At 39.9% G+C, this 25,178-nt stretch overlaps 2 protein-coding genes across 21 annotated transcripts in view; both read left to right on the forward strand.

Annotated features, from left to right (window-relative positions):
• Positions 1-10,799, forward strand: part of LOC113158762 (ankyrin-3-like) — a 119,923-nt gene extending 109,124 nt beyond the window's left edge. For 15 of the 20 annotated variants that reach the window (XM_026354942.1, XM_026354946.1, XM_026354948.1 and 12 more), the window contains 10 exons: positions 145-219; positions 602-733; positions 1,170-1,313; positions 3,620-5,099; positions 5,195-5,357; positions 5,598-5,678; positions 6,032-6,115; positions 6,243-6,347; positions 7,721-7,812; positions 8,782-10,799. In XM_026354942.1, coding sequence (XP_026210727.1) covers positions 145-219; positions 602-733; positions 1,170-1,313; positions 3,620-5,099; positions 5,195-5,357; positions 5,598-5,678; positions 6,032-6,115; positions 6,243-6,347; positions 7,721-7,792 — 2,336 coding nt within the window. In that variant the 3' untranslated portion in view covers positions 7,793-7,812; positions 8,782-10,799. The remainder of the gene's footprint in view (positions 1-144; positions 220-601; positions 734-1,169; positions 1,314-3,619; positions 5,100-5,194; positions 5,358-5,597; positions 5,679-6,031; positions 6,116-6,242; positions 6,348-7,720; positions 7,813-8,781) is intronic. The other 5 variants (XM_026354943.1, XM_026354962.1, XM_026354963.1 and 2 more) reach the window with 5 other exon arrangements.
• Positions 10,800-11,529: 730 nt separating this feature from the next.
• On the forward strand, positions 11,530-22,962 carry LOC113159425 (coiled-coil domain-containing protein 6). Its single transcript, XM_026356096.1, has 9 exons — positions 11,530-11,830; positions 12,912-13,061; positions 14,533-14,661; positions 15,295-15,398; positions 15,716-15,876; positions 18,152-18,308; positions 19,929-20,029; positions 20,670-20,791; positions 21,726-22,962. The coding sequence occupies exons 1-9, from the start codon at positions 11,576-11,578 to the stop codon at positions 21,924-21,926; spliced, it is 1,380 nt and encodes a 459-aa protein (XP_026211881.1). The 5' UTR covers positions 11,530-11,575; the 3' UTR covers positions 21,927-22,962.
• The last annotated feature ends 2,216 nt before the right edge of the window (positions 22,963-25,178 follow it).

Below are 25,178 nucleotides of genomic sequence, written 5' to 3' on the forward strand. Positions count from 1 at the left end.
ACTTTATTAATGTTGTTAATAATGTTGCTGTATAAATGGCCAGAAAAGGAAAATTAAGTACATGTTTGTTTTTCCTCTAAGATTAGTGTTAAGGGGAGAAAACAGTGAGTGGTATTGATAACTCATTGTCCTTTATTTTACCAGGTCCCCAAAGTCCTTGTGAGAGAACGGACTTGCGCATGGCCATTGTTGCAGATCACCTGGGACTCAGTTGGACTGGTAAGACAAATTATGTATTACGTTTTATCACAGTCCCTATTATACCTCACTATCTTCTTTGACAGTCTCAGCCCCAATCCCTGTTATTTACTGCCATCTTCAGGCTAAAAGAATACCTTACAAAGGGTCTAGTATATGCAGTCACAATATAAGCCATGAAGTAAGGAGCTTAAGATAACTTAATGAAAAAAATAATACAACAATCTCCCTGTTACACAGAAGCATTCACATCTAAAAATATTGATGAAGCAACTGAAGTTATAAGTTCATCACAGGGTTTTAATCATTTTGAAACACAGAAACATTAGATTTAATCTTGGGTCAGTTTTTGTATTTGTTCTATAATTAAAGTGACTGACTTGCTATTTGTGTCCCACTGTAGAATTGGCTCGGGAGATGAACTTCACAGTGGATGAGATCAACCACATCAGACTAGAGAACCCCAACTCTCTGACAGCACAGAGCTTCATGCTCCTTAAGAAATGGGTCAGTCGGGAAGGGAAAAATGCCACAAGTAAGACTATTTTTATATCTTTTTGTTCTGTCTCTATGTCTCCTGTCCTTCGTTATGCTTTCTGTCTCCTTGTCTTTTCAGTGTTTCTTCTCTTGAGTTGAAGTAAAAAAAGATCAACTTATGATAGCTCAAATTTTTTTCATAGGTATTTGTGTTCTTCTCTATCCCTCTCACTGCCTTATTGTCTGTTGCACATTTATCTTGCACCTGTTCAGAAATCCTGAAGTATCTGTCTGGACAAGCATGTGTTTATTGTTTGTTAATTTAAAGAGAATACCCAATTTTATCTAGATGTAATAATCATATTGCTTTAACATTTTAATATTTTTTTATTTAATATATTTTGCTCTAATCAATAAAACACCTGGATAAACATTTTAGCTCAAAGTTTTTCAGGAGACTTTATACCTTTTTTTTGTCATGTTCTATTCCACAGCGGATGCCTTAACTACAGTGCTGACCAAAGTCAATCGGATGGATATTGTGACTTTACTGGAAGGCCCAATATTTGACTATGGTAACATTTCAGGCACGAGATGTTTTGCCGATGATAACGCTGTTTTCCGGGATCAGGCTGATGGTAAAGTTTAGCTTCGTCTAGCTGACCTCTTACCTCTCCCTGCTACCTTCTTTGTTGTGCCAATGCATGGATCACCTAGTCCTAGTGCAAATCTGTAGAGAACTTTATTTACAATCAAATTTGGATTTTGTTTGGACAACTGGTTTCTACCATTCCCCACATGCACTACTGAGTTCTGTCTTTTACAGTTAATTTGCTCTCGAAATGATAGTGACAATTTACTACTAAAGTTGAGCCATATTAATAAAGCAATTTACCACTTGCACAAACTTGAATCCGTTTATTTTGAATGAATTACAATTTATGTCAAACGAGATCCTTCTCAGGGTGTATATTCATCCAATACTACAAAAGATCGAGTATCCAGTTGTCACAAATGAGCAAAATCCACTGTTAAAATCCCATTCTGAATGCATGTTGCAGACTACATGCTGCTTTAAATGTTTTGCATTTATGTCTGACTTAAGTAGGAATGCTATAACCCTGTAGAATCTGCTTTCCTCTGTTGATTTATTTTAGTTCTCCTAGTTCTCCTCCAGTTCCTCTGAGCCTTCCTTGGATTGATGAGAGAATCTCTTTTCTCTGTGAAACCAGACTGCCTCCTCATCCTCCTCCTGTTCTTACTGCCTCCCATCACCCTTCTCACAGCAGAAACCACTGCTGATAACTGCACGACAACTCTTAACAAGTTAAGAGTCATGTGTTGTGTCCAAACGTGCCCTCCTTTTATCCATCTGTGCTTACCCCTCCACACATTCCTTAGTCATTCATCTTTGTGCAAACTTGTTTCACATTAAACAATCTTTCAAGTGTTTTTTTCTCCAGTTCACTTGTTTGTTTTTGTCTCTTCTGCATATATCGTTCCTCATCCCTTACCCATAGTTTGTGTGATTATCCCCTTAACTCCAAGAAGCACTGAGGCTGCGTTCATCCTGCAGACACCCTGCCCCTTTTTTCCAACGCCAACCCCAACACCCCCACCCACTCCTCTCACACCTTCTACAGTAGTTGACTGCCGTCCCTTTTCCTTGCGCCGCTCTTCAAGTTATGAGTCCTCCATTTCACTCAAAGACTTGGCACCTCCAGCTGCATTTGAACCATCGCAGTTCAACTTCTTCTCCCCTCCTCCTCCATGTTGCATCCCTCAGTTCCCAACTGCTGGCCCTTGTCAATCCTCTACTTTCCCTTTCTCACCCCACCCATCGTCCCCCATCCCCCTCATCACCTCACCTTTACCTTCCTCACCAGCTGCCAACTCTTCGTTACCTGTTCCTCCATCAGCTACATCTGTTCCATCCTCTCCCACCTCTGTCCCAACCTCTCCCATATTCACCATGCCTCTTCCAAACCCCTCACAACCTTTAGATCCATACACCTCATCTCTCACAGTACCAAGGTCTACCTCTGACCTGCCGTGCCATATTACTGCTCCCCTCAAAACTGCAACCTTAACTACCATTATCCCTTTTGGACCCTCCTCTGATTCCATACCTGTTTTACCCATCCCCTCCTCACCCTCAGGCAGGGCCTCTCCTTCTGTTATCACTTCTCCAAGCAGGGAGTCTTTAGTGAACCAGCTGGCCTCTTCCTACCACCCTGTTTCCCCACTCTCCTTGTCTACACTCCCTCCCATCTCTCCATCTGGGTCCCGTTGTCCTAGCCCCAGTCCTTCTTCCCCCCCTCTTCGCTCCTTGTCTCCCTGTCCTGCTTGTCAATGTACTTGTGCACCCTCCATCTCTCCATCTCCCACTCAAACCAGCATTGACCCTTCTACATTGGAAATATTGATTTAGCATGTCCCTATCCTTTTTCTTTCTTCCTTTTCTTCTGTTCTGTCCCACATCTCTCATCTGCCAGCTATCTCATGTGAACATGTAACAAAACACCCTGGCAAATTTTAATATCTTACACTCATCACATCCTACGCTACATGATTAATATGGCCTTAAGCCACTAATGTGTTCCACTTTCACTATTTTACTTCACCCAAATCTTAAATGAACACTCAGTAGCAGTAGTTTGTATGCTTACTGTTACTCTGTTTATATACTGTATGAACATACTTCACTCTATATTGTTAATATGTTATTATTATTTTTACATTTTACTATTTGTGGTTGCCATATTACTGCCATCATCACCTAAGCTAGTGGTTGTCTGAATGCATGCTTTACACTTCCACTTCTGTGCCACTGTCCACATCATAAGGTGTATTTGTCAGTCTGTGTGTTTTTTGGGGGTATTACATTCTTTTGTGGCATGCTTTGGTGTGTACATATCTACATTTTTCATCCTGTCACCTACAGATTATCAGAGCATTCTAGCGGAGCTGCAGTCCCCTGCTGCACTGCACTCTGATCCTCACTTCCTGGAGCCTGAACTCCCCATCACCCCCAACCCTTCCCTTGCCCCCCAGCAACACCACCATTACCCAGAACCAGACACCCCATTGCTGGCTGAATCCCAGCCTCAGCCTATGCCCTGGAGCTTGGTGATAGAGTCTGGTAGTAGAGAGCCAGATAGCCCCCCTAGGAGCCCCCCAAAACCCTTTGAATTTAGCTTGTCTCTCCCAGCCTTTGAACTCTCTGATCCCGTTCCTTCCAAGGTCAGAAAGCCCCACATCGCACTTAACGATCAGCTGCTTTTGAGCGAGGAGGAGGACAGGAGTTGTCATGAAATGGAGCCGAGCCACAAGCCCAAGTCACACTCCTTTCCCACAATGTGCGAGTTAGACATCGACATGGCTTACTCCACATCTTCCCCTTCGTTTTCATCAGTATCATCAATAACCCCTTCATCGCCTGACAGAGCACAAATGGGAGATGCAGTACTGCAGATTGATGCCCACAGTGGGGTAAAGGAGGAGGTAGGCTTGAAAGGATGTGAAAAAGAAGGGATGGAAGACATAGAGAAGGTTGCATCCGAGCAAATAGATGGGAATGGATTAGTGGAAAAGTGGGTAGAACAGGATTTGATTAAAAATGTGGAAACAAAATGTGAAATGATAACAAAAGATAGGTTTAAGATGGAAGAGAACAGTAACATTTTGGTGGAACAGAATGAGGGTTCTGCAGAGGAAGAGAAAGATGTGTGGAATAAGCAGCACGTTCAAGATGTGAATAAGGGCACAGCTTGTGAGGTGGAGGAACTGACAGATGTTGAGAACCTGTCTGAAGAGCTGCATAATCTAAAAGAAATTGAGCATGAAGGGGACAAAGGTTATACCACGGTAGAAGCAGTGACTGTCAAAGAGGGTACTGAGGAAACAACAGAGGTACAAAAGGTTAATGTGGATAATGAGGAGGGGCTCAATGACAGAATGGACGGCACAGATGTTGTAGAACTGCAGTTTAAGGATGAAGAAGGGTTGTGTGGCAGTGAAGAAAATATTTGCAGGATATCAGAAGGCGACCAGACAGCTGAGCACCAGGACCAGGCTGCAGCTCGTCTCTCCCCTCAGGCCTGGGTCGAAGCGCTTGGGGAACTTCAGCCCAGTGAGTCTGGATCTAACGACGAAGAGGAGGAGGAAGACGGAGACAAAGAAACCACAGATGAGCCATTAGGATCTCTGTTGGAGGAGGTGAAGAAAGAGGAAGGCTCAGAGGAGAAGGAGGAGGAGGAAGAGATGACCAAGGCCAGGGTTCAGGAGATTCTTGATCAGGTCAAACAGGCAGAAAAAGACATGTGTTCACTTTCAGGTTGGCACAGTGATTCATCCAGCGTCAACGTGGAACCACCAACGCCGGGCCGCAGTGTCAGCTCAGACCTGCTTGACAGACGGGAAAGGTAAGAAATACTATACAGCTATAGTCTTCAAAATAGATTTAAAATAAGTTTTGTTTTGCAACTACAACTTTAAAGCTTTGTCTTTTACCCACCAGCCAAGAGAACTCAAGTGACTCCATCACTTCCTCATCTAGAGGCGAATCAGGGAGGTCCCGTCAGAATGGCGACAACTTGAAGCACTCACCTCAGGACGGCTCATCTGAGTCATCAAATGGCAGAAAGGAAGAGGGAAAACTCGTGTCTGAGAAAAAAGTTCAGGTAAGAATTAAATAAAAGTTGAACATATAGGTCTCTTTATTCTTTGTAGTTATTAAATAACCACATTTAACGATTATTTTTTTTACTGCAGGGTGAATATATCTGTTGTAAAAGCTGTGCTAAAGAAACATCAGCAATTTATTTCAGGTTTCAGGATTTCAGCTCCACATGGCGTTGAAGTGCATTAAAAGGCGTCAGAATGTCTCGACTAACTTGATGATGTTATAATACCTTCCTCAGCAGCGGGTTAGTGTAGATTCGGGTTCAGAGGAAGAACAGACTGTAACAACTAGAATCTTCAGACGGCGTCTCATTTTAAAGGTACCCTGAAAGCTTGGAGCAGAAGCCAGGCTGGGATTGGTTTTGGTTTGGGCTCATGTAGACTGGTCAGTTTGGTGTGCATCATATAGTCATCTCTCTTGGTGTACTGATAGCTCTACTCTCTTTGTGAGTGTGGATTTACATGTGCTTAGATTAGAGTGATGTGCACTACTGAGCCATTTACATTTCTTGGCTAAAGACTAACCTAGTGTTCAGCCTCTGTCTGGCTTGACATGTTCTCTCTTCCTCTCTCTTGAGGTGTTGTTTTGGTGTGGTGTTGGTCAAAAATGTTTTATTATGTCAGAATGTGTCTTGTGAGCTTTTCTTCATATGCTCACTGCAAACACTTGCAGGGAGAAGAAGCAAAAAATATCCCAGGCGAGTCCATGACAGAGGAACACTATATGGACCATGATGGTAACCTCGTCAGTAGAAAAGTAATGTATACCTTAATTTGCTCTGGAAACAATGAACTATTACAGGGAGGTGCCCCAGTGCTTTTATAAAAACAGACACTGTCATATCTTTTTTTTTCTTTTGTCGTCATTCCTCTGCCTCGGGCAGGTAATCAGGAAAGTTATTCGGCGGGTTTCTACTCCCACACCAGAAAACCAAAGAAGTGACAGGTGGCACAGAGACCTTCAGCAAAGTCCTGTTCTGCAGGAAGAGGTCGGCATGAAGAAACTCTCCAACTGTGTTCCTGGGTTTATATCTTATCAACAGTATCATGGGCGTTCTTATTCTCCTGTCAAAAAACATGATTTCCAAGAAAATAAGTGGTGGAAGGTTGATAGCTAATGCAAACATTAGACTTGAAGCTGCACTTGCATACAACAAAAACAAGATTGTATTTTATCTAAATGAGAAATGTGCATTAATGAGAACCCTCTTCAGTCTTGTGAGAATCACTGGTAGTTGCATCATTAGAAAGTAGCCAAGCATCATTCCATATTTAATAGAAATCCACTAGACAAAATATCTATAGAATATTTTTGTTGTAACCATTAGAACATAATGTCGAGAGTTCAAGTATTTTAGACCATTGTGTTTAAATAGGTTAAGAAATACATACTGTAATGTCTAATAATACCACATATTAATTGTAGATACAGAAGATTTTACATATCACTGCTCTTTAGTGCAGTTTTAAGTCAAACAGTTATGAAGGTATCGTTTAGATACATTTATGCTGTCCTTCTGTGGTGTAGGTGAATTTCTAATTAACACTGTACTTGCTGGTTTGAGAACAGGCCTTATTATCTCTTTCCTGGGCAATAATACCAAAAACAGAGAATTTGAAGTGCAACCTTGCATGTTGTGTTTAGACACTGTCTGGTGTGTATTGTGTTTGCATAACAAAGGGGATGCTGACGATGCTCCTCCTAACCGTGTGGGTTTTAACTGATTCGTCACCAGTATTACTAATGGATGCTGTGACTCTGCTGTGAAAATACACTGTGCCTCCTTTATGTCCAGCTCTTTATATAATAATATACACTGGAGATCAAAATTAGAGAACAATCTACAATTTCTGAAATGTCAAGGTCACTGCCTATTGAGCATTGAAGTGAAAGTCAAAGTTCACGTTTGTGATGACAGCAAGTTTAATTTATTTGGGTCCGTGTCACACAGCAGTTCCTTGAAACTGAAAACATTAATTTTGATCATTGTGTTTTTTGCTAAATAAATGTTTTTTGTTGACGTGCTTTAGTTATTTTGTAAAATACTTCCTTCAAATGTTGAGCAATGAAGATGAGATTATTTATGAAAAATCAAGTGTTTAGAAATTGTTCTCTAATTTTGATCTCCAGTGCACATTTACTTCTTCCAGATGTCCAGTTGGTGTGTTGTTTGGGTGCTAATTATATTCACAACAATAACGTTGGTACTAACATTTCCCTTTAGGTTTCAGATTGGTGTTCCTAAAGTGTGTGCTTTGCTTTCTCTTTTGCTTCAGTTTTCTGATTAGGTTTGCCTATTTGGGGTAATAATACAAAGACTTAACTACGTTTCTGTGTTTTTGTTTTTGTTTTTTTTTTCAGCAAGGAGAAGGGTCGAGGAATAGCAGGAGAAAGGATGAGAGAAGGTCGGGGGATAAAAAGCTCCACTCATAAGGATACTTGTGCTCTACCAGGTATGGTAGCTGTCATAAGGTTTCACTGTATCAGGATAGTTCCTTTGTCTTTGTTGTCCATTTGAATGTATCAGTGCAACTCTGCATGTATCTGTAAATTGTCATCCTCTCTATCTCTGTGTTGCATCCATTTCCTTTTTTCTTTCATTTCCAAATTTTCAAACTGTTCCTTTAATTTAAAACTCCCTAGATAGTTGCTGTGTGACACTATCTCACAGTGCACAGTGGAAAAGGCTGACTGATGTCTGAGCCTGGCAGCATTTCTGCACTGTGTTCACTGTGCGTTGTGAATAGGGAACAGTCACAAAGGCAACACTGCTGATGGGCAGTACACACCTCAGCATTATGTGGCCCCGCTGAGACCCAGTGCGCCTGTTTTTGTGAGCTAAATCCCCAACTCACAACAGCATTGTGGCATCCAGAAAGAGTCTGTCATCCCACCGGCCACCGTTAATCCCTTTTGCTGTTCTCCCTTATGTTATGTGTGGAGTGAATCACTCCATCTGTACAAAACAGACTTAGAAATAATATGGCACTGTTGTGAAGTCTAGCAAAGAGTTTCTATGGTAACATAGGTCACTATAACAACCCACAGACCTTGGTAAAATGTTGTCATTTAGTTGGATCGCCCCAGTGGCAACAATGGTTGCAGCATCAATGGTTTGAGTCCAGCTGTGGACCTTTGCTGTATCCCCCTCCTCTTCTTCCACATTTCCTCTCTGCCTCTCAACCTATGCCTATTAAATAAAGGCAAAAAAATCTTTTAAAAATTCATTTTGTCATGCAAAGGGATGGAAGATCATGACAGTGCCTTTTTAAAGAGGTTCTCTCACATAGGAAAATAGTCTTTTGAGAGAGACTTGTAAAAGTAAAGTTGTAAATGAAGGTAATATTTAATACTTCTACTGCAGATACTGTATAATTGCTTTAATATGTGACTATTTGTATGTACTATTTTGTGTCCTACAGAGATTCAGGCACCAAGTGACATGTTTCCTGGGAATAAGTGTTCAGAGGTGATGCTGTGTTCCAGTCTGAGCAGTTCAGGCAAGAGTCCAGTCTGCAACTGTCTGCTTCTAACAAACGGTTTTCACGTGAGGAGTCGACCCCTCTGACTTAAGCATGAGCATGAAAAACTCACTCCACGTCAATCAAAAGACCCGGGAGGTTGTCACTTTCTGACTGTGGTGGACCCATGGACAGTGATTCTGCTTCCTGTTTTGTGTGAGACAATACCTGCCATCAGTCCACTGGTGTTATGAGAGCTTTTGTAGGAGCATCATTTGTTGTGAAGACAAAAACAAAAAAAGAAAAAAGACTCCATTGCTGGCAACCACACAAGTGCAACTGTGACCAAAGATGGCACAAGAGCTCAGTCCACATTGTTGGTGGAAACGATGAAGTAGACACAATAACAAAGAAAAATCTGATGGAACACTTCTGATCCAACTTCAACACTCGCCTTATAGTTTTTTCTTAAACCCATTGTTGTCAGGATGTAAATTGTTTTGGGATTTTGTTTCTTCCTTTTTAAAACTTAAACTAACACAAAGCTTTTTTTTTTTTCCTGTATATAAATTTACAATGAAAATTCTTAAAGGGGGTACGTTACTGGTTGAGAATGCACTGAGGAGTGTAACCTTTTCAAGTGCTTTCAAACTTTATTGAAACTGTTCCACTTTTAAAGTTTTGAGTGTAACTTCACAAGTTCTTGTATAATTAATTATTAGAGCAGGTATAATGTTTGTACATGAAAAAAATAATTAACAGCTGGTTTGATTTTAACAGAGGAAATTTCCAGAAAATCAAATTGCAGTAATTCCCAAAGTGGGAATGGATCTAATCCTGCAAAAGCAGCCTTTCAGAGTTCTCATATTTTCATGCATGCTGTTCACATTATTTTAAGTACAATTTTTACAAGTTTGAAATCACTGTATTCAAACGACAAATAAAACCCTTTATCTGTGTACGCATATAGCCCTTACATTTGTCACTGATTTCATATTTTAAATTGAAAAGGGATACCATTATAGCATTTATCATGTTGGGGTGAGGATGGAAAAAAAAGTTCTATAGCTTTTTGAGGGTGTGACGTCTTGTCTATCTATGTAAAATTGGGGAGCAGCTTCTGCTACAAGAATGAAATAATCTGAATGTAAATGCTAGTAGGCTGGCTCGCTGTAAAATTATAACTGTATCGTGTGTATTGGCTATAATGTGTAGGAGTCTCTGTACACTGTTAGACTGTTTGTAATCATTTTAGCAGTGTGTCGAATTTGGTTTCCGGCTGCTGTGATATAAAGGAAAACTGGGGCATTTTCATTTTGGATTTTTTGGTGGAAGTATTTTATTTTATTTTATTTAAAACCTACTCACATTAAGGACACATAAAGACATTATTTGATTGTAGCTCTAAATAGCATACTGTATGACAAAACACTGGATGGTCAAAAACAATTATTTAAGCATTAAATAAATTGTGTTTAACTCTGAAATTGTGTGATCTTTTTTAGGCTTAAAAGTCTGTATATGCAGTGTCGAATAGAATTGTTATCACTAGCTCACTGGCAATTTTTTTTTTTAACATTACATTAGGGACTATCCTTGTATTGGTTTTCATTAGATGCCCATGTAGTTCAAGTGTGGTGTTCTACTGGTGCGATGGCTCAGTATGCTGATGTCTATGCTGAGGACATGAAAACTATGTAACTTTTTTGGGGGCGGGGGGTTGAATGAAGACAGGTAGGGTGCTGTACCACATCCCCTTATTACTACTATGTCAATCAGGGGGTAGAGGATCCTTTGATATGGTTGAACTATCAATTTTGCCAATTTTGTTTGATATGTGTTTTCACCTGAGCAGATTTTTTGATGTACAATTCTTACTAACAGAGTGAAGCCATTGAAATGTAACTATTCTAGCACTTTGGTTATTCAAGGTCTTTTAGAGACTATAGCAGCAATGATGCCACCACAAATGTTTCAGACGTCTTTAAAAAAAAACGATCTAAAAATAAAAAAAAAATAAAAATGCATTGATTTTGCAATACAGTTGTTTCTGTTTTTTTGTGTCCTTCAACATTTCTTATTATGCAATAATATAGTTGCAGCAGGGTTTATGCATTGACTCTCTTAGGAAGCTGGGAAACAAGAACACCTTATGAGGATATTTCTAGTTTCTGTTATGGCTCACAATTTATTCTCATATATGAACCATAACATGGAAATACTCTGCATTCTGCATTACCTTTATGTGACCAAGGGAAAGTTGTCCCTCTGATCTGTTGATCCCCAACAACACCCTGCTTAGTACTTTGATTAATCACAAATCCACTTGGGAATATCCAGTTATGGGTGGATTACTGAACCAGCCAACTGAGCACAGGCCCAGAGGCCTGAGAGGTCAGGGATACCCTGGGCCAGAGCTTCTTATGTAGCAGCTGTTTATATTTCTTGTTTGGAAGCTGCAAAAGCTCCGTTAAAAGGTGCAAAAAGGACAAAAGAAACCAAACAAACACCACATGGACAGAGGATGACAAACAAAACAGATGGACATGTGCTTAAAGGAGGTGAAATGTGCACAACATAAAAAAAAAGTGTTTATAGGAGTTTCAGCTGTCAAAGGTGTGGTACTGGAGACAGGCAGGTGGTGGCGCTATGCCGACACGCGTGAGCAAGGTCACGCCGTGCAGCAGCGCGCTGCGTGCGCTCAGACGCTGCAGCTGCCGTTGTCTTCCCGAGGACTCAGCACTGACGCACAACTATGGCGGACAGCGCAAGCGAGAGCGACACCGACGGAGCGGGGAGCAGCTCGGCCACCCCGATGTCGTCCTCGGCTTCAAATTCGGGAAAACCGAGCATAGTCATTTCACAGTTTCGTTTGGAGGAGCTGACGAACCGCCTGGCCTCCTTGCAACAAGAGAATAAAGTTCTTAAAATTGAGCTGGAGACGTTCAAACTTAAGTGCAAAGCCCTGCAGGAGGAGAATCGGGACCTCCGCAAAGCTAGCGTCACCATTGTGAGTAACGTTAGCTAGCTAGATGCTATCCTCACGCCTCTTATTATATTGCACTTGCCAACGCGTTAGCACTGCCTGGTGTTGTGTGTTTATTTTGGACGCCTTGAATGTGCTACACGAAAACGTTAACTGTATTTGGACACAATCATCTGATAATATGCTAGTTCTGTTAACATTAGCTGTGTGGGTATGTTGCTAAATTAGCCAGAGGGCTAACGTTAGGTGGCTGGGCAGAGAACGCTAGCTAGCCAACGTTAGTTAGCTTTGTTTTGTTTTGTGTTGCTAATGGTGGCTAACGTTAGCACGACTGCTCATGGTAAAAATCCGTTAAAGGTTCCCACCTCACGATGCAAGTTACCGGACTGATGTCAGCTGATTACTAACTGCTAGACATTGTCACCACGCTGGGTCCAATAAGGATACCATAACTGAGTGGAAATGAGTAGCCCAGCAGTAGAAATGGCATGATACGCCTTCGTGTTGTTAATGAACCTCATAAAAATGTGTAACCGATCTGTTAAGTAAATGGGAAGTATGTAGGCCAAACTTAGCAAGCTAGCTATATGCCAGGCTCACATGTAGGGAAGTCAGATACACTGCACCCTGTCTACTTTAAATGTGTGAACCACAAGTAACTATTGGGTTTTGTGTCACTTATTTTTTGAACAAGCCAGCTTTCAAAACACACTGTAGTGTTTCGGTCAATAAAGAATCAGGATGGAGAGTTTAAAGCTGGTGCCAACAAGGATAGATGTGTCATCATAGTGTAATGCTAGCTGTTGAGCTGGCCCAACACATTTCCATAGTGCTCCCATGTTTTTCCCCTCTGTGTAAGACACCCATTACTGCAATATCTCTTGAGTCATTAGGGAAAATTCTGCTTCCTCTTTGGCTGGCAGACTTCACTGCAGCAGAATTTGTTTGGTTGGTGCTTGTGTCTGTAATACGCCTCTATGCACTGTTTGTGGCAATTTAATCAGGGCGGATGTGAAAATCCCACTGTTTTATGTTCAATACAGCTAGCGTCTACTTCACTGATGTTTACCTCTGCCACTGTGTTTCATTTGTTTCCATTTCACAGCAAGCGAGAGCAGAGCAAGAGGAAGAATTTATCAGCAACACCTTGTTCAAGAAGATCCAGGCCCTTCAGAAGGAAAAGGAGACCTTGGCAGTAAACTATGAGAAAGAGGAGGAATTTCTCACCAATGAACTGTCAAGGAAGCTCATGCAAGTGAGTGGGATAAAGATTGTAACATACTTAATTAATTGTCAGGTTGTGTCTGGTTCAAACCCCTAACATCAGTGCTCCCTTTCAGTGTGTTTGACTTATATTATTAACAAATATCACAGTAGTACATAGATTTACATAGTTTTCTTAATGCATAGTTTTTTAGTACATTTATGGCTGCCATGTTGTGCAGTATGTTCATTGTGAGCTAAATTGGTGTGTGTCTGTATATGCAACCTTGTGTGAGCTTACAGTGGCTAGTGCATTATCATCAGCTGTATTGGTACTTGCCAAAAGCCTGTACAGGCGTTAGGTGATTTTACTGTGGCTGTTGGCTACCTTATATGACTCTCAAGTTACTCTCCTTGTCTGAAGGTTGTTTGGTTCATCTGTTTTCCAAGTTCTTCCATCTGGAAAGTGCACAGCATGTACTTTGAATGGCTAACTGTAGGCTCACTAATCTGTAAAAATTGTGAATCTGCAAAGGACAAATGAAAATGCCAAGTGTGCAGGTGTAGTGCTTTATTTTATAGGGTATCTTTAGTGTTTCTCTGCAGGAAATACTGTTATAAACAATTTTGTCTGACCTGAGCTGTACAGTGACCTGTAAAGACAGACATGTCACTGTCGTGTTTAAATATGAGTATTCAAATGATGCAAGTGCCTTGACTGGATTTGAATCACTGTCCCATTATGACCACACTTGTTCATCTTAACACTCTGTCTTGATGTACACAGTAATCTCAACCCCCTAATATCTTCTAATGTGCCACTATAGATTTTAGTTTTTAGAGAGGAAGCTGATAAAACACTACATAAGCTTTAGCATAGCTGCCATTCACCATGCAGTCTAGTGGCACTGGATTACAGTAGCTACTGGTTGTGTTGGCTAAAGAAAGGCATATTCAAAACAATTCCTATAATTGTTAATGTGTTAATTAGAAGAAAAATGTCTGCACTGAGTGTAGAAGAACTCGGTGGCCAATGTTTTTTCCAGCCGGGACACTACAGAGCACTCAGCTCAGTATGAATGCAGTCATTGTAAGTTAAAACTGCTTTGCTTTGAGGTGTTCTCGTTGTTTCTGCTAGCAACATAATGGAAATTGTTATTTTTCCCTATCCAGTTCTTTTCCCATAAATGAAAATGTATCCCTTTTCCCGTAATGAGTAATCACTTATATAATCCATCACACTGCCTCCCGTTTTGAATCAGTGTTGAGCCGCACCCTTTCTTTGTATTGGTGAGCTGCCAGAGGTGGTTACTTTGGTTGCCAAATCACTGTTTGACACTGTTCATTCCTATGGGAGGTTTAACCATTAATCTAGTAGAATTTATGGTTTCTTGTTGTACTGTACACTCTGTCTGTAAACTAAATGTGATGATCGGACACTAGCATGTTTATTTTTATGTGACTCACCACAAGTTTCTTCTTGTGATCTTGTTCCTCTCCCTCGTTTTTCATCTCCCTCCTAGCTCCAGCATGAAAAAGCGGAGTTGGAGCAACACTTGGAACAAGAGCAAGAGTTCCAGGTGAACAAGCTCATGAAAAAGATTAAGAAGATGGAGAATGAAACCATCTCAAAGCAACTAACCCTGGAGCAGGTATGCTTACCATGACAGAGCAAGAACAGTTCAGTATAGAACAACATGTCCCTAAATATGTGTGTCTGCTTCTTTATGTAGATGCCAGAATTTTTTCACCCTTGATTCTTCCCACTGAATTTTAGCTGTATTTAGTGTGTCTGTGACTTGGTCAAAGCTGGGTGAGCTGAAGCTACAGCAGTGTTTTTTATTATGACAGATGTTTTTAGACATGCATATCTGCATTGTTTCTGCTTAGTCATGAATGTATATGTGAGAGTGATACTTATGTAGTGTAATGTTACTGTGCATTTTGCTGTAACCACACGGCTTGTTTTCCAACACTGTAATCAAGTTAATATCACTTAATTTCACCCCATATCAATGTGAGCTGTTTATTTTAGCTTTATGGTAGTTTAACATCTGCTAGCAATCAATGCATCTCTATAAACTACCTTTATTGTTGTTTTTCTGTAACTGGTGCTTTCTCACAAGCTGGAATAGGAAGAAAAGCTCCATGAAAGAGAAGCTTATCTGGACAGAGACCTTGGCTTTGCAGTACAGTGTATTTGAATGCAGTCCTGTGAATTCTTTTCAACCTCAAGGTTTTTCTGTCTTTTGAAGTCACTTTCTGCTATTCCTTTTATTCTCCAGTTGAGGCGGGAGAAGATTGACCTTGAGAACACGTTAGAACAGGAACAAGAGGCTCTGGTCAACAGACTGTGGAAACGTATGGACAAACTGGAGGCTGAAAAAAGGTGTGAAAGTATTATGTTATTTGTTAAACATTTCAGTATGTAGACATGAACATTTTAGGAAACCTTGTTTTATATTCATTTCCCATCAGAGCTGTTTTCAGTCTGAAGATGTAATAAGACATTTTATAAAGAGTAAATTTTTTTCAGAAGTAAGTAAATTGTGTTATATTCAGATTATATCACAGTCCAAGTTTATGTTAAATTAGGTGGTTAAATCTCATTAAATCTCAAGGTGTTAAATCTCAGGTGGAGCTTGTCGTCATGCTTGTTATTTCTGTTAAGTTATAGCAACATGTGTTGTTTGTTCTCTAACCTAGAATCCTTCAGGAGAAGTTGGACCAGCCGATATCAGCTCCTCCCTCCCCAAGAGATGTTTCCATGGAGATAGACTCACCAGAGAACATGATGCGGCATATCCGCTTCCTGAAAAATGAGGTGGAGAGACTTAAGAAAAACTTGCGTACCACTGAGTTGCAGCGTAAGTGGCCTTTGAACCTGTCACATGATTTTGTAGGGATAAATGAGGCGGTAGAGGACATATGCCATCCAGTTTTGATTAAGGATGTGATTAGAAAAACAGATCCTCAGATAAGCAGTGAGGAGGAAATTTATCCTACACCCAGTCATGGCTTGTTTTACATAGACCCAAAAGAACAGGATACTATCTGGCCTTGTGTTGACACAGTTTACAGCCATATTACTTCTTGGTATTCACTTGTCATATTACACTTGAAGACCCTTAGGTAATCGTTGTAGTACTTCAGTGGTAAACAACAGGCCACTAAAGTACCACTTGACCTTAAACTACCTATTTCACATTATGTCCCTTTTATACCAGAATGCTTAACTGGATATTCATTTGCAAGAAGATGTTAACCACCTACAGATATTTTGTTCCAGTAAACAGAATCTTATTAGTGTTTTTATCTTGCCAGTAGTTTCCCCTACTTTGCATCACTCTTGCAAATATTTTATATATTTAATATAATTTGACTGGTTCTCTTTAGTGGCTGCTGTGATTTTTTTATTAACATGCCGTTCTACTCCTTCAGTCTCTCTGTGACCTAGAAACAAGGCACACAGATGTATATTGTGCTATAATTACGGCACCAAATTACTAGATAACATACTCATCTATAAAACATTAAGGGATCGACACTGCAATTGTCTTTTGCCAAAATGGTAATCAGGTCAAATTCAATTTCCCACCGTACTGTCCTCTATATGACATTAATACTGCATAAAAATGCAGATGCAAGCATGCACTTTTTATAGAGTCCTTGGTGTATTTAAGGACTCTTTTGGGGACTGTGAAATGTTATCTTCTTGGCAGATTCAAGACTGTTCCACCATCTGAGACTTTTTAAGAGTAGCCTTTTACTTAGTTATTGAACATTCATTAAATTCTTTCCACTTTCATGAACACTTATTCTCATAACTTCCGATAAATCTAGACCAGGGTTATTTCAAATCTCATCTCTAAAAGCCTTTAACACATTATATATGTTTGTAGACACCCTGTATAAATCCCAAGATTTAGGTTTGTCTCCCTAAAACATGATACTACTTAGGAGAAGTTCAGAAGGTGGTATCCAAAGTATGGGCAATTTATCTTGATGTCAGGTGCAGACACAGAATCAAAGATATGAAGTCAAGGGGGATACAGAGATAAAGAAAACAAAAATGTTACACAATAATAAAGTAAAAACAAATCCAGTACTGCTAGAGACCATGGTGCAAGATGCACATTCTACATATAAATACAAAATATGTAAACAGCAGGCAAGATAGAATAAAGTAGTTTACTTTATTCTAAACAAGCCTTCACCAGCTTCCTCACAGGGAGGTGGAACTTCTGCAGCTGCTGAAAGAGGTACAGCCTGTTCCGAGCCTTCTTGGTGAAGAGCTGATGTTCTGCTCCCACTTGAGCTCCTGGGTGATGGTCACCAGGAAGCAGAACAACCTGACAGAGGTCATCGGAGTGTTATGGAAGATGACCGTCTTGAGAGCATTAAGCTCCAGGTTGTTCATGCTGCACCATGACGCCAGACGGTCCATCTCAATTCTGTAAGCCGACTCGTCTCGATCAGAGATGAGGCAGATGAATGTGGTGTCATCTGCAAACTTCAGGCTTTCGACAGTCGGTGTCCAGATGTGCAGCTGTTGATATACAGGGAGAATAACAGAGGGGAAAGGAGGCAGCCTTGGGGGGATCTAGTGCTGACAGTCTGGGAATCCGAGACATGCTTCCCTAGCCTCACAAACTGCCGTCTCTCTGTTATGTTTTATGGATTCCATTAAAGCACATAGGGTGTGGCCAAAAAAAACAGAGGCATCTCACAGTGCAGCAGCAAGTACCATTTTGTTGAATCAAACAACACTGTGTTGGTCAGTTAGAAGCGTAGATTCAGTTTAATTAAATAAATGTTCCTGGCAATGTCTCAACAGTCTTATTTATAGTCAGTTTTGCCACTAGAGGGAGCTCTAATCTAATCTTTATTATGTTTAATATGTTTGATAAGCTGTTAGAAGTAACATGACAGCATTGCTACAGGTGAAAAAAAGACATATCATTACTAGCACTTAGATTTGTAATGTGGTGGTCTAGTAGAGAGCAGCATTGTCCCATTTTGACAAGAAAATGTTGTCATTAAAAATATGTTTGTTTTGTTTTTTTTGACATGCTATGCTTAAATGAAAAGTTGTATTGCATGTTAATATATAGCTTGACAATATCTCAACTCCCTTTTCAGACACAGAGAAGCGTGCCCAGTATATAGAGGAGGAACGACACATGAGGGAGGAGAACATACGACTGCAGAGAAAACTTCAAAGAGAAATGGAACGTAGGGAGGCCCTGTGTAGACAACTATCAGAGAGTGAATCCAGTCTGGAGATGGACGATGAGAGGTAAAGGATCAGACATTTGATAGGACTGATTGCAAACTTAACACTGGGGTGAAAAATCATAAATTAGGAAATTAAGGGAAATGAATGACAGACACTTCATCTTGGTAAATGACTTGGCCTGTGTAGAGGAGTCTGATGTTGCAAAGTGGGTGAAGAGGAATTTAGCTCCATTGGCCATTTATACTGCTGACACTGCTGATTAGATGAAGAAGGGCTTGAACCTGCAAGAATGAAAAGGCAAAAGAACGAGAGAGATGGAAAAAGGGCTGCAGGCATGTGTGCCACCTGTGCACGCAACAGTTCTTACGAATGCCAGTCTGACTTAGTAAGAACATAATAACATAATATTTATTAAGAATGGCTGCCTGAAACAGCTCCACACCACCTCTGTGTTTTTGTTTTGTTTTTCTTTCTAACAATGATAAAACATTTTTGAATATTTAGTACTGCCATGCAATTTTGATCCAGGCCATATTTGCCAAGATTTCTTCAGACACCACTGTTGAGGCAGACTAACATCAAAATAGTTACCAAATTAGTTTGATTTTGCCAGGTTGTTTTATCTCAATATGACTGAAAGGGATCCTAATTAGCGACTCCAAACACTTAAAGTTTGCTTTTTTCAAGCAAACATCATATGTGAACTCCTGTGGGTGATCCCATTTTATCAGTATCTTTTATACTGGCTATTCAAATTAAGTTATTGCCTGTAATGTTGTCTTTTATGTTGTCTGTGCTGTTTTTTAAAGCACCTTGTAATACTCCAGCATTTTGAATATTTTATACATCATAGGAATTAACTATAATACTCTAGGCATTCATACTGGTGATAAGTTCCAGTAGCTTTTTTTAATTTTGGTCAATTTCCAAGTTGGCAAAATATCAAATCATATCAAATCTTCAATTTCAAGTCTTTGTGTAGTTACGCTCTCTGTCTCTGACACAACAGGCGTCGGAAAAGGACTGATGACGTACACAAAAACACAATAGTAGAGTATACACAATGAAAGGATAACGATGAGTGCTTTAATTTTTTATTTATATATATTTTCAAATACTTTGACTACGAGTGCAACACTCTATTGCATGACACATTACGTTGTTTGTTAAGTGCTCAGTGCATGCACAATATCAGTGGGTTCCTATTTAATTATGATCAAGAGGAATTTATATAATTTATACTGTGTCCTTACTAGGTTAGTTTTCTCAGCTTTTGCAGCTGCAGCACAGTTCTACCAGGTAAATGTGAGTCAGGAAAGTGTTTATCGATATCACAGAGAAGTGATAAAATATGTGATCAAAGTCCTACAACCTTTCAGTTCAGCAGAATGTTGTATAGATTTGATAAGTGAAATACTGCTGCTTATATTGCACACTGTCAGGCGTGTTTGGTTAATATAGCCTCAATTAGAATTTATGAGAATGTTTCAAAACTGACATTAAGCAGAAGTAATAATAATAAATTATAAGTCAGGAAGGCGAGGCTCTCTCTCAAACATTTAGAAGGTAATATCTGACCTCTGGCCAGAGGTAGCATTGACAGCACCTCTCCACATAAAATATGTTTCAGACATTTCTAGCAAAATAAATCTTCATACACTGGTCATTTCATCCCCTCAGGTACTTCAATGAGATGTCTGCACAGGGCTTGCGAGCAAGGACTGTGTCCAGCCCCATCCCTTACACCCCCTCACCCAGCTCCAGCCGACCCATATCACCTGGTAGGTACAATTAAGATGGCCACTGTTCAGGTAGTATTTAGACACCTGTAATATCAGTTGATTTTACTTCTTGCAACAGGGAAAATGCAAGGTTTATCTTTGTTACAAAGTGCCATTAAAAGGGTTTGTATCTGCAATCTGTCTTTCAAATTTGGAATAAACTCTCATTCATTTGTATTTAAGCCTCTTAAAGGTCAGTAAAACTAGAATAAATCCCAATGGAAGATGGCACTGAAATAAATGTTAGGCCCCACTATGGCTAATAAATCTACTTCTTCCTGTCTGAGGCTGAGGTTAGGATATCTTTGAATCTACTGCATAATGGCGAATATGGTGTAGATCAAATTAAACCATTTCACATGCTAAAACACTAAACAAGTCATGTTTAGTGTGACTCAGCAAAATATCTGATTACAGCATAAATTTAGTATAATGTTTTTACATCTGTGCAGCCAGAGCACTGCTGTTCATTTAGTCAGAAAGTGTGGCATTCATCATACATACTGGGGCTAAATAATCCTGTAACTCGTTTGAAATAGCAGTACTTTATGTTTAATTTGTAGCTAAATATAATAACTTTGTACAAAAGTACATACAGTATGTACAACATTTTCTCCCTGTCTGCCCCCACTCTGTAAAGGTCTCTCATATGGCAGCCACACAGTTGGCTTCACCCCTCCAGCTACTCTGTCCAGAGCTGCCATCTCCCACTATAACACCCCTGCCCTGCACGTCCACGGAAGCTCCTCTCATGCCGTAGCGGTGAGTAGCATCCACCCATCGCTCCTTAACAAAACATCTTGTTGAGTTTGGCAACACAGCTCTTTAGCTGAAAGGGCTCTGAGGTTCAATCAAAGGTTTTAGTTGCACTCTAAATTGAAAATACAGGTATCAGTAAGTTATAGTTAAATTATTATGAAAAACTATTTTTAATGATATTATTTACATTTAATTATTACATTGCATTACCATGCAGTGTAGTTAGATTTTTGGGAACATGCACGTCACACGTCACATTAGTTTTACAATTGTTTCACATAAACACTACTTAATGTTTTGAGAAAAATAACACTTAGGGAAAACTTAGTCATGGGGCTGTCTGTTTTGTTAAGTTCTCTTTTTGACTGGATCTACTATACATGGTCATTACTCCAGAATTATGAAATCTCTCTTTCTCACTCACTCATTCTCATGGGAACTCTGCCAGTTCAGTACTTATCAGGTCACTGTGATCTGAGTCTTGACAAAAACCTTTTAGGATTTTGCTGTTTCATTCTATTAGGACCATGGGATGTTTTCTAGTATTTTGCCTCTCTGTTACTCTAAATTCATTTATTTTCTCCTAATGCATGTGGATGACACAGACCACATCCCTCCCATCACCACTCAGCCCACCCAGGAATTGAACTGGGCGACCAGAACCTCAGTCAGATTAATTTTTCTCTAAAGCCTTTTTTTCCCCTTTCCATTCGTCTGAGTGGTATTGCCATCATCAGGTGATGACCAGTAGCTTAGTAGGGGGAAACATGACTGAGACAAGTGACCCCACCTCTTGTAACCATTTTTTCTTTCTGTGGTTTGTAAACCTGGAAACACTGCTGCTGCAGTTAAAATTGTATTACAGTTTTCCGAATTGTATTATACATATTAGTTTCATTTATTTTTCTTCTCTTCACTCTCTCTCTCTCTGAAACAGAGGCCCTCTCCAAGAAGAAGCACCAGCCCCGACAAATTCAAACGTCCAACGCCCCCACCCTCCCCCAACACGCACTCAGGGGCGCAACAGGCTCAGCCTCCACTACCCCCACCAGCTCAGCCCATGGTCCAGTCCATGTCCTCCCCGGCAGCTATGTCGCAGCACGCAGCAGCACAGCAGCAGCCTCCCTCCCAGCCTTAACACCACACACACTCTCTGTCTTTGCACGTGAGTGCGCCCACTGAATGCCACGACGCTACCGCAACAGCAGCTTCCATCATTACCAGCTCTGGAAGTCAAGTTTCTTACTCTACCAACTCCACAAAAGAAGCAGCTTCAAAAGTTTTAGAGGGCAAAGAAACAAGATGGCGGCTCAGTGAAGCTGGCCTCCTGCCAAATCCACATGTGGCATTACTTAACTACTCTTAAAAGGAATGGATGGACTGAATAATAATCGCTTCTTGGATTTGTAGGCCAATAATCTGTTCCACCCTCTGTCTTGTACATGTATGTTTTTGTTTTCTTTGCTTGGAACTTTAGCTGGTTGGAATTGTTGTGGCGCTTCTAAGATAGCACAAACAGCACATACAGTATGTTTCATGGTGGTGTATTCTCATAGGTTGGATGTTTGGATCAACAAATGGATAAATGGCTAGAGAATTGGATGGATTGATAGTAGGTTGTGGTTGATTCTTTTCAAGCCTATAATATGACACTCGATTGCAGTAATGTCCTCCACTCCAGCTCACCCCCTTTGTCTCTGAAGCAGTGTCAACAGTTCACCCCAACCCCAAGACTAAATGGCTTTGGTTAGGTCAGCAAGAAGTGTCATAAAAGACTGCTAGGAGTTTATCCACTCAAACAGGGTTTGTGCCACAGTAATTTTAGTTTCTGAAAGCATTCAAGGCTCTGCTGCTCTTCAGTAAAAAAACAAAAATGAAAAACTGCATCAAGGAGGATGGACACTGGTACATAAGCCACAGATATATGTCGCCTTTTTAGGTGTTTAAAATGTAGTCTGAGGTGTTACAACTTAGTCATGTACTCTGTCTCTTCTCTGCTCTTCTCTCTCTGGTGTATTTCTGAAAGCTTCTATCATCCTTATGGATATTCCTCATCAGAAAAAGGAAAAAAAAACATAATGCTCTTTACACTAAATATACATACTGCTAAAACATTCTAAATGAATGGTACTGTTGAACAAAATTTCTATGTATGATTAAAGCTCTTGAGATGACCACTTCTGTTTTTGTCAGTTTTATGGTTAGCTTTTGCTACCCATTTGTAATATGAGTACACTGATAAAAGCTTATAGGCTTCACCGCTGTTGAAAGTAATCAATCTGTTCGTTATGATTTTTTTTTTTTTCCAGAAAGACGACTGCAGTTTTATGCACGCTGAATTTGAACTCTGAACTCTGAATTTGAATCTGAAAAGTTTCTAACAGTGGCATAGGTTCTGAAATGGATTCCACTTTTTGTGTATTTAGCTTCATTGAAACATGTCCTTGTGGAAATCATGATGTCTCATCCACTTCTACAGCAGTTAATGGAAAATGTTTGTGCCTTAAATAAATTTGGACCATAAACGTGCACAACCTGTCTGGAAAGACCAAGAATTTATATGTTAATATGTTAATATTTCTTATAATGGGGGAAGCCCCTTTCTGTACATTTAGTGATGATTTTTATGTGCACAGGACCAACTGAAGAGTTTAACCTCCAGCACAAAGGGAACTGCCTTTTGTGTATTAATTGGATGATCCCAGTCTTCTCTACACTTCAGCACTGGTAAGACTTAATATTTATTATCTTCATTCAATGGTCCATGACTTTGTCATGTCGAACTAAAACTCTGTATGTACTGTACCTCGATAACTGCATTGACAGGAAATCTGCCTATATTTTTATTGATTACTTGGGGTTAAATTGTAACTTTTGTGATCCCCTAGTTTTCTTGTATTACAACCAGTAGAACTCCAAAGTCTCTATGTATTGGATTGGCTATACAGAGAGGTTAGCAGATGATGTCATGACCTTGGTGAACCCCTGACTTTGGTATAGCGATGCATTGCAGATGGCAATGGAAATGATCTGTCTGTACCAGGATAAGAGCCTGGTTTCTTTTTTAATTAGTAAAATATTAACAACCCTGAATGTTTTGCAGAGTAGTATAGACATGGCCTCCATGAACTGAGACATTGATTCCCTGACCTCTCATCTACAGCACTTTACTCTTTTTTGGTGTTTGGTGTGGATCATGGCAAAACTAATTCCCTTCTGTCAGCTTCATTATTTTATTATATTGTGTCAATTACTAATGTTGGCATGCTAAAGATAAGCTGAGCAAAAACACTTTGCTTACTTCCTCAATAATATGACCCATAATCATGTTTTATGTGGCCTTAGTGCATAATGATATTTGTTCTATCCAAAATCCATTCAGTCACTGTGGGCCAAACAACACACTTTCTATTCATGCTGCTAGCATGGATGGAAAGTGAAATGTATAAACAGTTATCCTCTCATGGTAATTTGTTATACAAACATAACTACATTGTGTGACAAGCCATTTTCACAGAGCAGCTCCAGAGACTTGATTTTGTGCCACTATCTAACTGTAATTTCTTAGTCTACGTGGTTTTAACAGCTTCTAGCCGGCTGAAGGTCAGATGAGTGTTTCCCATGAATCATTCTAGGATCATTTAACATGGTAAACCTTTTCAATGCGGGTTCAGTAACCTGTGGTGGGAGGAGAACAGCCAGGATGGAAGTCTACACAACACATTAGGGCTTCCATCAGATCTGTACAGGTAATTGAAGCCCATTCACACATCAGTTCAAACTCACTAGAATCAAAATATACAGCCCCATTACAAGACTGACATGAGCATTGTCCAAAGATATGCTGAGAAGTTCTGATACAAATCAAGTGTATGCTCTGTTTTTGTTCTATGTTACAGTGTTCTCTCTTCCTGCTGAACCAGCAACCTGAACTAATCCAAGCAGGAATCTGGACTGGAGGCTCAGGGCAGCCATGCTGAGTGTTAAAATGGCCTTTCACCTGTGCGGCTTTACGGAGCTAGGTGGCCGGACAGAGAGATTTATTCACACTGCAGGGTGACTCTGTGTGTTTACACTTGCCAAACCTCTTACGAAAAAGAGCAGCAGGCTGCTGCTTCTCAAGTGTTGCAAGAGCACTTGCAAAAAAAAAAAAAAAAAAAGCTATATTAAAAATTATGTATGGGAACATGTATTTACTAATGGGCTAAAATAGCATTTTTATTTGCCTTTTTAAATTTTCATATTGACAATAAATTTTAATATGGCATCTTACGCTTAAGAAATACTAAAATACCAAATCCTTGTTTCAAGCTGCCTTTGGGTAGATTAGAAGGATTTACTTTTAATAGTGTTCTACCAAACATCACAGTAATGCGTAATACTGTATCAC

Source organism: Anabas testudineus, chromosome 15, assembly GCF_900324465.2.
Source record: "Anabas testudineus chromosome 15, fAnaTes1.2, whole genome shotgun sequence".
NCBI lineage: Eukaryota > Metazoa > Chordata > Actinopteri > Anabantiformes > Anabantidae > Anabas > Anabas testudineus.